This window comes from Chionomys nivalis, chromosome 3 (assembly GCF_950005125.1).
Source record: "Chionomys nivalis chromosome 3, mChiNiv1.1, whole genome shotgun sequence".
Classification (NCBI taxonomy): Eukaryota; Metazoa; Chordata; class Mammalia; order Rodentia; family Cricetidae; genus Chionomys; species Chionomys nivalis.
The window spans coordinates 123,749,824-123,765,532 of NC_080088.1; the positions used below are offsets into that span (position 1 = coordinate 123,749,824).

The following is a 15,709-nucleotide window of genomic DNA, read 5'->3' on the forward strand; positions in this document are numbered from 1 at the left end:
AGCTTGCTTGGATTGAAAATCAAGGTCTAACACTAATGGATAACACCTAGGGCGCACCCCAAAGCACACCTGAAGATACCACGGGACCAGCTAGTGCAGTCTCAGGAACTGCCACGTCGGGAGACAGTATTGCATTGGTAGGCCAGCACCTCTCTCTCACCTCCATGAGCTCTGAAAAATTGTGCTTTGAGGAGAGGGAACACCTGCTCCTAAGGCCAAGGTGTTGCAGCTGGGTGTTCCGGCCAGCTTTGGCACGCCCAGAGCCAAGGCTGCCCTTCAGGGCTTGACCTGGGATTAAAGTTTTGGCTGTTAGTGTGAGTCAAGCTTGCTCACAGTAAACACGTGGATCGGGTTGTGCTTTTCCCGAGGGTGGCTAACAATGCAACAGGCAGTTTTCCTTTTGAGTACACGCTGGCGCACTCTGTGTAAACAAACGGCTTTAAGAAATATGTTCCCAAGGTTGGCCTTTCCCGTATTCTCAATGGACATATTTAAAAATGATTGTTCAAGATGATTCGTTTCACTATGAATTCAGTTGCTGGGCAACTGAGACCAGGTGAGATAGCCTATAATACTTTAGGTCCAATGGGTTTTTTTGAGACATATTTCTTTTCTCTCCCTCTTTCTTTAAGCCCACATTGAAGTCTTAAGACTACCACGCTGTCCGCTTAGGGTAGCTTAAGTCGGTATCTCTCTAAGGTGTCTTCGGTTGCTCACTTACGTGAAGGCTACATGCCTGATTAGGGTGTGAAATGAACACTTTTCTTCTATGTTCAAGCAGATGAGCGAAGAGATAAAAACATATACTTAAAACACAACAGATAAGAACTCGCAGTGATGGCAAAATGTGAAGATGAGACACTCAAGAGAATGCAGTCTCAGGCAGGCGTGCTACGCTGCAGAAGCCCTGCCATCTAAGCCCTAAGGGGGTGGCCAGTGGCATTTTGGTCCCCAAACCTCACTCTCTGTCAGCTGAACTGTGCACCTATTGTAGAGGCCAAGGAAAGCCTCTGACTGACTGAAACCCAAGGGTCCTTCTGTGGGACACCAACATACAAGTTGGAGCTAAGCACTTGTGGGCACAATGGCCAAAGAAGGGCAGAGGGGAACAAAATCAGGGCAGATGCTGGTGGGAACCAAGTCATGAAAGCAGCAATGCAAAGATTGCGCCAGACCGCAGAGAGGGGAAGAGGCAGGCAGGCAGGCTAAGGGGGCTGGCTTACCCTTTTGGCCTTGGAGCGCATGGGTGGGTCGTGGGAGTAGTGGGATGGAGCATCAGCAAGGTGGACCTCCACATCGTCAGGCACTTCTTCCAAGAAGTTGGAGGGCACAAGGCCTTTCTGCCCATTCAGCTCTCCCTGTAAACAAAGAGTGGAGAAAGGGTCAAGGAAGCCACTTCATTTTCCAGAACCTATTTCTCCCACAAGGACACCCTAGTTAAGAGGACAGATGTGACCAGTTGATTCTGGCTGGAAGTGGCAGGGCTTGAAGGAATGTTGGGTAAACATTCCCTACAGAGTCCAGATCATGACAAGAAGCCCAGTCATGCATGAGGTAGGAATCCAGGGCCTTACAAGAGCCAGGTAAGTGTCCTGCTGCTGAGCTGAGCCACATTCCCAGCTCTCTTCTGGCTTACTTTGAAATAAGATCTCACTCAGTTGCCCAGGCCAGCCTTGAACTCACAACCCTCCTGCTCAGCATCCTGGGAAGTGGGAACTCCAGTTCTCTACAAGTCTTCTTCTGGCCTGTCAAGTGCAGCTCTTGTTTAGGATTGAGGTACAGATTCTAAAGATTCAACTCTACTTGGAGCCACTCCTTAATTCTCAAGCCCAACGTCCTCTAGGGCTGGAGTACAGCTCAGTGGTGAAGCACTTGCCTGGTGTCTGCATTCCACCGAGCCAGCCTGGGAGACTGAAGGAGTTCAAGGCCAGCCTTGGCAACTTGACAAGATCCTATATCAAAATCAAAATGGATGAGGGTGTAAAGACAGCAGCTTGTGACGGCTAGTGACCCCAGCTACTGCTATTCCTTGACAAATATGGGAGCCAAGGATCCAAAAGAGCAAAGAAGGTCAGACCAGCTCATGTCAAAAAACCCTGTGTTTTTCCTTCTTATACAGGAATGTGTCATTACTGTAAAGCTTGACCCAACAAGGCAAAGATAAAGTGTTCACGCCTGCAGACCTCTGCTTCAGGGTAGCAGAAACTCCTGCAGCTGTGTTCATACATCTGCACAAATACCGGGTTAAGGTGGAGTCCCGCAAATGCAGACACCCTCAGCAGCCACACTGCTCCATCCTCAGGACTTCTAACACCACCCTGCCTGCAAATACTCAAACCAAGTTCAAAGTTGGCTGGGACTGCGCCTCCCGCCTGTAATCCCAGCTATGTAGGAGGCTGATGTAGCAGGAGGACTGCTTGAGACCAGCCTGAGGAAAACAGCGTAGTCCTGGCTCCAAAACAAAGCAACACCCTGGCTGGTCCTGACAACATGGGGTTACGTTTCTTCATTGATGGTCTAGGACACGAATTAGCCCACATCAAACAGAACTTGCAAGCCTCACAGTGCACAACCAGAAGTGTAATGATGGACCCAAGGGAGGGATATATAGTTATAAATGGTCTTTTCACCAGAGGCTAATAACCACAGTATGCAAAGAAACAGCCAAACAAAAGACGTTTAAAATAGGCATTTCTTCAGATGAATAGACAAATGGCCAAAAAAGATTTGGGAAGATCACTACAGGCCACAGGGCAAACACAGATTACACTACAGGGTGGGTCAGCAGGTAAGGTGCCTGCCATCAGCCTGACAACCAGGGTTCAGTCCCTAGACCCACTGGGTGGAAGGAGAATTCCATCAACTTGTCTCTGACCTTCACATGGCACCTACCACCCACCCCATCCCTGCCAATATAAAAAGTAAAAAATATGTGAATCTTACACCATCAGGATGAATATGGTCAAGAACTTCCCGGCAGCTCCTCAAACCAGAAGACAGATACTGGCGAAGACATGGACCCTCCCGTAGCACTGATGGGAGTCCAGTGGTGGAGCTGCTGTGCAGCACAGCGTGGTGGGTCCTCCAGAAACTACAACGCTACGGTGTGACCTCACAGTCTGCACCTCAAAAACTGGAGATGGATCCAGGTCTCAGCCAAACGTACGAGTGTTTATGCCTCCATTGTCTGCACCAGTCAAAAGCCAAGTGCAACTAACGTGTCTACCTCTGGATAAATGGATCAACAAAAGAGGACACATGCTTGCCACGGCATATTCAGACTTGAGAGGAAAACCCCGTTCCGACACATCCGTGGCATGGCGAATTGAACCCGGTGCTGTAAAAAAATTTTTCAAGGATTTCTGGGTAAGCCGCTAGGCTGGAAGTCTTACCACCAAAATCCGACAAAAGAAAAGAGCGAGTGCTCAGTGTGCTCTCTGGGAAGGAAGAGACAAGGTCTGCTGGGGAGATCCCTGCAGGGAAGCAGGGCTCAGCTGGAAGCCCTCTTTATACCAGCGGGCCTGCCAATCAACCTGCAAGGAGAAAGCTGCCCCCTGAATACACGCCACCTACAGGGGGTCCAGGGGTCCAAGATAACTACCAAGAAAGGACTTAGAGCCTCCCATTCCTTAACCAGAAGACTGAAGCTGCAGAGGTCAATGGCTCCCATTGGTCCCTCCTGCACATGGCAACAGAAGCCTTCTAGGGCCATAGGGATTTGAGAACTTCCCCCTTTCAACTCAGCACAACTATGCCAGCCAAGTCAAACTGTAAATGTTCTGTTATTTCCTATTATATAACTTGTAAGCTCACATACATAGATTCATAGCGTTGCTTTTGTTTGTGTACTGCTCATTATCTGAAGTGTTTATTTTACATCCCCACTACCCAAGTTTACTATTTTTTAAATATTTATTATGTATACAATCTTCCATCTGTGTGCATGCCTGCATTCCAGAAGAGGGCACCAGACCCCATTACAGATGGTTGAGAGCCACCGTATGGTTGCTGGGAATTGAACTCAGGACCTTTGGAAGAGCAGGCAGTGCTCTTAACCTCTGAGCCATCTCTCCAGCCCCCAAGTTTACTATTTTTAACTATATTGCTCAGCCATGCCTCATACTCTCCCCTTCCTACATTTCTTCTCTCCTTTTTACTTCTCAGATCTGACACTCTAGATCTGTGAGCCCTAACAGCATGTCAGCTTCTCCCTCTCACCACCTTATCCATCTCATTTGTTCTTTTCAAAGTCAACTTATTTTCCTTCCCACAACACTGCCCACTCCCAATCTCATTAAATGAGTCCATGTGCACGCCATACTGTCCTTGGTTGTCTTCCAACAGTTGCTGATGTCTCAAGGGCCCCTGTTAACTGGAGAGTCTAAAAACTGGGTGGCAATAGTCAGCAGTTAACATGCTACCCAGGGGAGAATGCAGAGCCTACCCAAGCGCTCAGAGCTCCTGGACCGAGGTGTTATTTTATCAACTACACAACTGTACCAATCTTGTATGTTAAAAATATAGCAACTGAACGAAAATAGCAAATTTTAAAGAACCAAGCAGCAAAAATAAGATACATAAATCCCATCGCAGTGCCATAAACCTGAAAAATGAAGACGCAGAACCCCTCCAAAAATTACCAATCCTGTAGCAGTGGCATCTAATGGGAGTGGATTAAATGAAATTCCAGTCACAGAACTCAATATCATGATCATAAGGATGTTCAAAACCCAAAACAGAGGAAATAAGGAAGACGATTAAACAGTGTGAAAAGGGATTCAACAAAGAGATGCTGAGGAAAACCTAGTCTGACGTACCAGAAATGAAAAAAAAAAAAAAAAAGAAAAACCAAGTCCATGGAAAGTCTCAATGATATCATAGATCAAGGAGAGAATTGAATGCCCAAGCCTGAAGACAAGGTGGAAGGAACAGAATGATCCAGCAAGGGCAGTGATAAAATACTGACACTATCTATTCCAAGTGGGAGTTTTAAGACATAAACAACACTCTAAAGAAACCAAACCTTTGCATTATAGACACATGAGGGAAAGAATCTGGTTCTACAGGCACAGAAAACATATTCAAGACTAACAGTTCTCCAGAGTTAGGGAGAGAGGCCCATCCAGATGACATAGACCAGAGAACCTCCCTTCGTCATGTTTTAATCAAAATACTAAGTACACAGAACAAAAAGAGGATATTCAAGAGAAACACTAAGTCACAAATAGCAGCAGCCCCACCAGAGTAATAGCAGACCTGGCAACTGACGCTTTAGAATCAGGATGGTGTAGAAAATGCACTTCCGGTTCTGAAAGACAACTCAGCAAACTGGACTCATACACAGCAGTGGGATCTGCCATAGAGTTGAAACTTTCCCCAGTAAAGAGACTGAAGGAATTTGTGACCATTAAGCCAACCCTACAGATAATATTTGAAGGAATCCTTCAGACCGAAGAGAAAACCAAATCCACCACAAGACTCTAAAAAGAAGAGCAAACCATACTGCAATAAGGGAAGGAAAACCCAAGCACTACAAAACCAACAAAGTAGCCGGAATAAAAAGACAACTTTCAATAATAATCCTGAAGAAATGAGACCGTTAGAATCCATTCAAAAGACATGGACTAGTAGATTGCATTAACAACACATGAAGCCTCAAAAAACAAATGCACCTCACCAAAAAAGGCCAACACTGCCTTAGGACAGAAAGGGTGGTCCAAGCAAATGGGAACGAGGAAACAAAGCTGTTCTAACATCTGACAAAATAGATGTGAAACCAAACTAATAAGATAGTAAAGGGGACTTTATATTAAGGGGAGCAGTCCCTCATGAGGACATTGCCATTCACACATGCCTGAACACAGGAGCATCCAAGTTCATAAACAAGTGCTGTTAAGTGTCACACAGTAACCCCAGCACAATAACAGTGGGCAATCGGGCATTCTGAAGGAAAACTATCTGAATTACATGACCCCATAGATCAAATGGATTTGACTGACATCTATAGAACATTCCACCCAACCACTGTAGAATGCATATTGTTATTAGAAGACCATGGAACTTTGTATAAAAGAGATCATATATTACCCAATGCAAAACTTATCACAGGAAAACTAAAATATTCCTTGTATATCCTCTCTGGTCACTGTGGAATAAGACCATGCAGGTCAACAGCAAGAGAAACCCTAGAGCATATACAAACTCCTGGAGATTAGACAACACAATTGAATGATGAAAGAGGAATCAAAATGGAAATAAAAACACCCCTGGAGTCAGGTGAAAATATAACATACCAACAGCTCTGGGATATAGTGAAGGCAGTCCTAGCAGGGCAGTTTACAGCTACATTTATGCCTACGTCAAGAAATTGAAGATTTTGAGTAACTATCTTAACAAGACACCTGAAAACTCCAGAAAAGGAGCATGCCAAATCAGTAAATGGAAAGAAATAATTAGATCAGGGGAGCGATTAATAAAATGGAAAAAGATACAAAGAATCAATGAAAGTTGGCTCTTTGAAGAATGAAACAAGATTGACAAACCTTTAGCCAAACTAACCAACAGAAAGCAAGGAAAGACCAACCTGGAGATGAAAAGTGAACCATCACAACAGATACTGACAAGCTTCAGAAGATCATTGTGTATTACCTTGAAAAACATACATGCCAATAAACTGAAAAATCTAAAAGAAATGGATGTATTTCTAGATGCATTGTGACCCACCAAAGTAAACCAAAATGAGACAACGTTTAATTAGATCCATAAGAGTCAGCGAGACTGAAGCAATGATTAAAGTTCAGGCCCACGTGGATTCCTGGTGAATTTTATCAGACCTTCAAAGGAGAGTAAGACCAACATTTCTCAAATTACTCCATAAAATATAAAAGGAACATTACCAAGGTCTTTTAACAAAGCTAGTATGACTGAGATACCAAAAGCAGAAAAATATGCAATGCAAAAGAAAATTGCAGACCAGTTTCTCTGATGAATACAAATGCTAACATTCTCAACAAAATATCTGCAAACCAAATCCAAGACCCTTCTTATATGCTAATGAGTGTATGAAGAAGGAAATCAGAAAAAACAAGCCCATTTAGTATATATATATATGCATGTATATATGTACGCACACACACATATATATGCACATATATATTCCGTAACCAATGGGCTAATAAAGATCATTGACCGTGACCAAGTTGGGTTTGTTCTAGAGATGCAGAGACTTCAATATATGTAAATCAACAAAAATTTTAAGTAGGTATCATCAAGGAGAAAAGTCACATGGTTATCTCAAAAGATGGAGAAAAAGCTTTTGACAATATATAATATCCTACATGTTAAGTCCTGAAGACACCCAAAATAAAAGACAAATGTCTCAACATAATAAAACCTATACATGACAAACCTACAGCCAGCATTGTATTAAGTGGGAAAAACTTGAAAGCATTTTCACTAAAGCCAGGAACAAGGCAAGGGTGTTCATTTCTCCATTCCATATGGCGTTGAAAGTCTTAGAGCAATGAGACAATAGAAGCCGAGATATTGGAGTGGAAGAGGTCAGAGTATCTGTCTCTGTTTGCAGAGGTCATGATCCTATGTGTGAGATCACAGGACTCCAACAGGAAACTGCCTACAGTTGATAAGGATCACTAGAAGAATGACAGAATGCAAATTAAAATACAAAAATTAGTAACCATCCCATACAGTAATAAGTGTGCTAAGAAAAAAATTAGGAAAACAAGCCCGTTCAGTATGTGTGTGTGCGTGCTTACATGCATTTTCATCTATGTGCGTACATTCCCACAGTCAATGGCTTGGTTCATGATAAAAAGAATTTAGTAAGCTAAATCATGAAAAAGGAAGCCTACCCTGTGCAGACACATCTGCTACTGAAGTCTGCAGCAAGCCACAGGCCAGCTACCCCAGACATGTTTCCCAGCATTGTTATGACAGTAAGACAGCAAATGGAGGTGACAGCTGTCAACGTCAGAGACTAAACAGTCATCATCTGGAGCACTCGAGAATCAGCTGATGACTACAGACGTGCACTCATGACAGTAGTTCATGGAGACCACACACATCCCAAGAAGATTCTGTGCAGCCAGGCCTACAGGTGCAGGTCTGGGACCCAGCCACTCAGGAGGCCAGCCTGGATGACACAGGGTGTCTCCCTGTGTCTTACATTTTCAAACTGAAAAAGTAAGCTAAAGCCTGGGCGTGTGGCTCAAGGGTAGAGAATACAGTAAGATCCATAAATCCTTAATAATTTAAAGACCCATAAAAAGGGAATAAAAATAAATTTCTGACTCTCTTGTTAGACAACAGGAAGTATATTCCCTGTCAGACATGACGGTTTCCCCTGAGCCTAACCTAAATATGGCATAGACTTTCTCTAAACAGAGGAATGAGGGTCTGCTGTAGAGCCAAGGCTCACTGAATATATTATAAAACCCTGATTATAACCATATTATAAAAATACAGAGATGGAAAGAGCAGACCCAAGAGCTTCAGTCTATGCAATCCTCCATACCAGTTAAATTTAGCATATATGGTAGGGATGAGATATTTAAGAGGGCAGCTTTCTTTAAAAAAAAATTGCTTTTCTTCCATTTGTGTCCATTTATGTGTGTGTTTGTGTGAGTGTATGTAACGAGTGTGCATATGGAGGAGGGGTAGAAGAGGGAGCTGGAGTTATAAACAGTTGTGAGCCACCAGGCACGGGGAGTTAGAACCAAACTTGGGTCTTCTGCAAGAGAAGCTTAACGCTCTGAGCCAGCTCTTCCGGCACAGGACAGGTCACTTTAGGAACGATCTTTATAAGGTTCTAACTCAGGAGAAAACGAAACATAGCCACAAGTTAGCACGTGAGAAACAGGCACAGAACTGAAGAAGGAAGGGTAGCTCACCGCGGTGAGCCGCCTCCTACACACCATTCATGAAGACAATGCACTGTGACCTCATACAAATTCATAGACCAACACTGCTCCAAATGAAAAGTTAACCAGTAGACTGTGTGGCCTATAGAAAGACATTGTCACTCTGTGCAAGGAGGTGTGGCTATCCCACCAAAACCCACATGGGGGTGTCAAAAGCTCACCAAAAATCTGCACGGCAGTGTGGCTACCCCACTAAAACCTGCTGTGAAATCTCGGCAGCTCAGAGAATCGGACCTCTAAAACCCTGCGTGCCTGAGGCTGTGGAGAGGGGATCTCTGGGAGCATCCACCACTGTATGGAGAAAGCAGGACTCCCAAGAGGGGGTGGCCATGGGAGGCAACCACAGAGAGTAGTCACAGGGGTGGGGGATATGCAGAGGACAGCTAGACACAGACGCACGAAGTCAAGCCCACCCTGTGTATGGCCTCCTTTACTCAGCCGTAGAAGAGGACTGAGCAGGAAGAGTGACTCTCTGGTGTTGGGCTGTGGGTGACGCCAGGGCTGGTCCACTTGAGGGTTTGGCTGTGGGAGGGGAGGTGGGGGATGCTGGGGCTGGTCCACCTGTTTGTTTTGTTTTTTTACATCCTATTCTCCATGAGAGAAACTCCACCACCCAGGCCATAAATAACCTAGGAAATCAGATTGTTTTGTAAATGTTTGGATGGTGGCAATTTTGTGCTTGCTTTGTCTATGGTTTGTAGACACAGAAAATACTATAACTAGTAGAGAATAGCAAGAGACCACAGTGCTAACTTCCTTCCCTCCCTCCCTCCTTCTCCCTCTTCATTCCACCCTCCCTCCTCCTCTTCTTTTTCCTCTTGCCTGCCCTCCCTCCCTATCCTTCCTCCTTTCTCTCCTTTTCTGTTTTTGAGACAGGATCTAGCTATATAGCTATATAGTTCAGGCTTGCCTTGAACTTACAATCCTCATGTCTCAGCCCCCCATGTCCCAGGCTCGTAGCCATGTGTCACTTTGGCCCCCAGATTTCCGTATTATATACAAAAGAAAACTCAGCTCAGAGAGGCAGCAAACCAGGCAAATGCTTCAGAATGTGATATATACAGATCGCAGCTTATGTGCTACTTTAAGAGAGAGCAAACCAGGGCTTGGGATAAAATGAACAGCATTTCTCCATGTTCCAAAAACTTACATAATAAAACCCATCTTCATCGATTTCACCAAAAACAGTAATAATGTCTCCTGTGCAAAACGGAAGTTCTGCCTGCAAAGACAGAAGACAGAGCTAAGAGAATGTTGTAACACAGGCATTCTACAAGGCCCTGGATTCTTCCTATTCTTTGGGAATTAACCTGTCTTTCACCTAAGATAGGATGTAGGGTGCAAAGCTGAGGGGACGGGGAGGGAGGTTATCTGCTCAAAGCTGGGGGAGGGGGGGCATCTGTTCTAAGTAAACCTAAGAGAAACGTGTAGATTAAAAGCCATCGCCACCTCCTGGTAATGCACAGGAACTCTAGTCACGTGGTAACTCCACACACCTGGAAGACTGGAGAATGAGGACCATTGGGAAACAACCTCTCAGCACCAAGAAAATCGCCCAGCCCCACCATCAGTTCAACACCCATCTGTTCAATGTCAGGTCCCAGTCTGGGGAGAGCAGAGAACGTATTCAGGAGTCAAACTGTCCTTAGACCCTTTGGACTATGGTCATAGAGCCCGGAAGAAGGGAGAAACAGAAAGCTAGCTGGGGATGACTACAAGTGTGGCTGTCTCTAATAAGAGGGAAGTGATTAGGTTTCCCAGCCAGCAAAAAAAAGCTGTGGGCAGGAATTCAGATCAATCTGGTTTAGGGGTGGGCAACTCTTTTTTTTTTCCTTATTTCTGATCATGTTCTGCTTTTATGCCATGGGGTGCCCGGCCGTCCCAGGCACCCAGAACACCCGCCCTCCCTCTCATCTTTCATATGCACATGAGGGATCATCAGCCACAGTGAAGTTGGTTTCTCTGCTAAAAGGGACTCCATATTGTCATGAATGTGGGTCATAGGTCGCTCTTGTATAGTTATGCAGGGAGACTTGAGCCACAGGGACAAGAATTTGCCACTCTAACTGTCCTCATGACATCAAACACTTGCGATATACCATACGTGTATTTTTGGCATACATCTCCATGACACAGTTTGTAAACTAGACACCCTAATAGATGGGTAGGAACTTAGAACACAATGCGCAAGAATACCCTAGATAAGGCTAGCACGTCTGCATTCTCAGCAGCAGACTCGTGCACTACGCTGGATCAGGGTGATTCCCAGCTGGGTGGAATGCAGCGGGAGAGTTTGTGGGTGTGGCTAAGAATGGTCATTTGCTCTCTCATCGTTGATTTCTGGAGTTTCCACTGGCATCCTTGGACCTCGGCTGCCCACAGGTAACTGAAAACATGGACCTGTGTTTTCTGAAGCTGTCTGTGAGCCAGAGAATGAGACTGCCATCTCTGACGTGGCTTGCCACCCGGTCTCCCTCTCTACAATGCTCAGGGAAGAACATGACCTAAACGCAGATGGACCAAGTGTGGCACCCACGAGAGGCTTAGCCAGGAAGGCATTAGGAGCAGGTCCAGAGCAGTGTGAAAGACCTCTGGGCTGGTACCTCAACATCCACATTGGGGGAGCTTTCCCTTGGGTCATAGTCGTAGAGAGCCACCATTCTTCGTGTGGGCACAGAGTGACCCCGGCCACCTCTTCTGCTTCTCTCTGCAAAACCAGAAGATCTAGTTGTGAAGAGGCCACTCAGTGCCCAAAGGGTGTGTGTAAGCTGTTAACGTCCCTGGCTTGGGAAAATGGTCTCAGCCTCCAGTGCTTACCTTCACAGTGGCATTCCCCCTTGGGACTACCATGCCATGGGGGCTCCATGAGGTAGGGGACCTCCTCCCAAAGTGAGTGCAAGTGGTCTGAGGCACCAGGTGGCTACGACTTGGGAAAGCCTAGTAGGCACCATGAGGCTCTGACCATTGCTTTGGAAAAAAGCCACAGCTACCCCTTGAACTGAAACCTTCCCTCCTACAAGGAAGATGGAGGCTCTTAATAAAGCTAAGGAAACTTGGATGGCTCAGCACACTCGGAAGCTTACAAGGCTCACAAGGCCCCACCCCAAGCTTCTAAAGCTGTGAATAACTGCTAGAGAACACAGCTCTTGGTGAAACCAGCTAGCTGCTGGGTGTGCAGGAACTCGGTACAGTTTTGGCGAGTCATCACATATGCTGGGGGTGATGTCTTTGAGTCACCCAGAGTAGCATGGCCAGGTGGCAGCATCGTCTCACCAAAGGCAAGGTGAGCATAGTTACCATGATGGACAGCACCGGCAAAACAACGCCTACAATGGCCTGGCTTTGGGGACAGGCTCATTAATCATGGTGTTTCTTAGAACAAAACAGATACGCCTACCCAGGTACTGCTTGATCTGTATAGCAGAGAAACTCTAGAACAACTGAAAGAAAGGCTATATCGGATCATACTAGCAGAGAATCACAGCCCATCAGTGAGTTTCCAGACTTAAGTTAATTACAGATCCAAAGCCCCCTGAATAAAGGGGAGGCAGACCCCATGAGGAAGAGCCACGTTACAGCACCGATGGGTTTTACTGTCAGCCTTCCTCCCATCCTTCTCCAGAGAGCCCTACAGCCTTTTATTAGTGTATCTGTACACTGGGGAGGGGGAGCCTCAACTGAGGATTTGCCTCCACCAGATTGGCCTGTGAGCAAGTCTGGGGGGGGCATCTGTTTTTATTGATGATTAATGTACGGGTGGGGACAGCCCTCTGTGGGCGGTGACACCCCTGGGTGCTAGGTTGTAAAGGCAGCAGGTTCTGGTCTATGCCTCAGATCCTGCTCTACCTTTCCTCAGCACTGTGCTGTGGACCGTAAGGTGAAATAAACCCTTTCCTCCCCAGGTCATCTTTGCTCGTAATGTTTTATTACAACAGAAAAAAAACCCCAGAACAGAAAACGAAGCCTTTTAGCAGCACTTCACCCATCAGACACTTTCGTGTGTGTGCGCGCGCGTGTGTGTGTGTGCACTGTGTGTGTGTGTGCACGTGTGTGTGTGTGCATTGTGTGTGCACAAATACTAGGACATGGTAAATGCTCCTAAAGCGTGCAGGTGGAGTGCAGTGCTGGCTTGCAGAGTGAGTTCTACCCAACAAGAAGGGAGGGAGTAGTAAATTCCCCCCCCAAGAATTGGACACTCAGAGGTTCTGTGCGGCCTGTGCTTCTGGGGGTTGAGGCTCCCCCCATACACCCCACTATGGGCTGCTCTAAATGTAAGTACAGCTGAGCCTAAGGGATTGTGCGCACCTATTTTATCCACAGGTGAGTTCAGAGGGCGGAAGCCTTGTCTCAGCAGCTGGTCCATCATCTCCTCATCATCCTCACGGATCTCGGAGACCATGTTACAGGGAATGAGGCCGAGCCGGGCGCAGGTCTCCCCACGGTAGAAGCCATCTGCGTCTTTGTCTCCATATACCTGGAGCCGTTGGGGACAGCAGAGCATTTTGATAGACTGGCTCAGCCATATGTTAGCCCCACCAACAGCAGAGGCACCTCAAGCCCAAACTGCTTAGAACACACATTTCAAAGCCCACCCTTGACCTGCATCAGTCATAGGCCTAGTGGCCCAGTGACCATGGCTCCTCGCCTTCTCGCCCCTCCCCTTTGTTGGTGTGCCTGCCTTAAGTTTGGGTGTAGGACACAGAAACCTCTGCTTTTCAAATTCAGGGTCTGTAAGCATAGACTCCGATTGCACATGAAGTACACAGAACACATTTAGGCAGGCAGGTCTGTGTGCATAGGAATGTGCACAATCCCATCAGGCAGACAGGCGAAAGCAGTGACCCTCTTCCTAGGTGAAGCAGAGGCAATGCCTAGCCTATGTTCCAGGCTTTCACAGTCCCAAGTCATCTCCTCCATCAGCCCATTAAGTCTAAAGGCCACGCCCTCCCATGCTTGCACAAGCACCACTCCATCCCCGCTGCGAGTCTCGGCAGCCTGTCCCACCATACCGCAGCCATCACTACCTTGATGATCTGTCCTTCTTTGAAGGGAAGCTCCTCCTCAGCGGCATCAGGGTTGGGGGACATGGTCAGTGGATCATAGTCAAACAGTGCCACGAAGATGCGGGCTGGGAGCTCCTCAGCACCAGGGTCAGTTTCTGACTCATCATAGAAGTCTGGAGAAAGGTGGTCTCGTCGGATGTATTCATCTAGACAGTGCAGGGGACAGAGCAAAGGGACGGCGGCGTGACGCCAGGGGTGCATCTGTGGAAAGGGTAGCCCTGGGTGTTCCTCTCTGTCTGTTTGGGCTCACCCTGGGGCCAGAAATCCCCCTGGGGGATTGCTTCAGAACAGGACCTCACTCCAAACTAAGCTACAAAGTGAGAGGAAAGCCGTTGGAGCAAAAAAGCCTTGGGTCAGTGGCTCTGCCAGAATAGGTGTTTGGTCCCCTCAGAGTGCAGGTGTGACCCTCGTGAGATGCTTCCTGGGTCCTCAGCAGAGCACAAGGCTAACTCTAAGTTTATTTACCACTCACATCTCAGGGTTCAACATGGTGGACAGCGCCGTTCTCCCAGATCTGGGTGTTACCCAGAAGGGAATCCATGCCTTTTGAGTATCTAATTCCGATTTGTTTAGGATCCTAATGCGTGTGTGGTGTGTGTGTGTGTGTGAGTGTGTGAGGGTCACTTGACATCATGAGGTGTGCTATACCTGCGAGGTGCCCATTACAGACTCCTCTCATGCTGACACTGAACTTCACCATAATCTTGCCTCTTGAAAAGATGGCAACTAGAACCTTTGCCCTTCCCACAAAGGATTTGTTTTTAATTATGTATAGGTATGCGCATATGGGTGCAGGGGCTGCAGAGGCTGGAAGAGTCAGATCCTCCAAGAGCTAAAGTTACAAGCAGTCATGAGTTTCCTGGTGCAGTTTCTGAAGTCAAACACCCACTAGAAGAACAGTGTATGTTCTTAACTACTGAACTACCTCTCTAGCCATCCCCTCCCCCACCCATCTTGGACACTTTCATTGGCTCCAGGGCTCTTCCAAGTCAGTGTCGATGCTTGACTGTCCCGCAGTTTATGGGGTTGTGACAAGAAATAAAAGTCCGTGTATGTCTGGGGCAGGTCAAAGTGTTCTTCAGATACTTTCTGTGTCTAGTTGGTCAAATCTGAGAATGTGGAAGCTGAAACGCAGTGGCCAATTGTGTGCACATGTGTGTAGCGAGCTGCGTGAAGCCACACCTGATGGCAATGTAGAGAGCTGCGTGGAGTCGCACCTGATGGTGCTGGCTCCCGCCCTCAGCGATCCCGAAAGCAAGTGCTCTCTGTGATAATCAACTCCTAATATCAACTAGGCCTGACTTATGCTATTATCACGCAATGATTGTCAGCTGCTTGCATATGCGTGGACCTATGAGTAGTGCCCACCTGGCAATCCAGGATTGGTAGCCCATGCCTACTTAAGGGCTGGGAGAGGTTTGCCCTGGGAGAGAGGAAGAGAGAAGGAGAGAGAGAGAGAAGAAAAGAGAAATTTTACAATTGTCAAAAGGTCCTGAATAAAACTGCAGTGAGAAGAGCTCCAATGGTCGCATCATCCTTGCTGGACAAGGGGGGCAGCCACACATGTGCACGCACATGTATATAGGTATGCATTTCATAGAGAGGGAGACAATAGAACAGAGATTCTCAACCTTCCTAATGCTGCGACCCTTTAACACAGCTCCTCGTGTTGTGGTGACCCTAACCATAAGATTATTTCATTGCCAC

At 46.6% G+C, this 15,709-nt stretch overlaps 1 protein-coding gene across 1 annotated transcript in view; it reads right to left on the reverse strand.

Moving 5' to 3' along the window:
• Positions 1 to 308: 308 nt before the first annotated feature.
• The window catches only part of LOC130871430 (RIMS-binding protein 2-like), a 61,212-nt gene continuing 45,811 nt past the window's right edge, over positions 309 to 15,709 (reverse strand). Inside the window, 6 exon segments of the mRNA XM_057764764.1 lie at positions 309 to 767; positions 1,224 to 1,358; positions 10,090 to 10,161; positions 11,543 to 11,646; positions 13,245 to 13,413; positions 13,964 to 14,148. Coding sequence (XP_057620747.1) covers positions 741 to 767; positions 1,224 to 1,358; positions 10,090 to 10,161; positions 11,543 to 11,646; positions 13,245 to 13,413; positions 13,964 to 14,148 — 692 coding nt within the window. The 3' untranslated portion in view covers positions 309 to 740.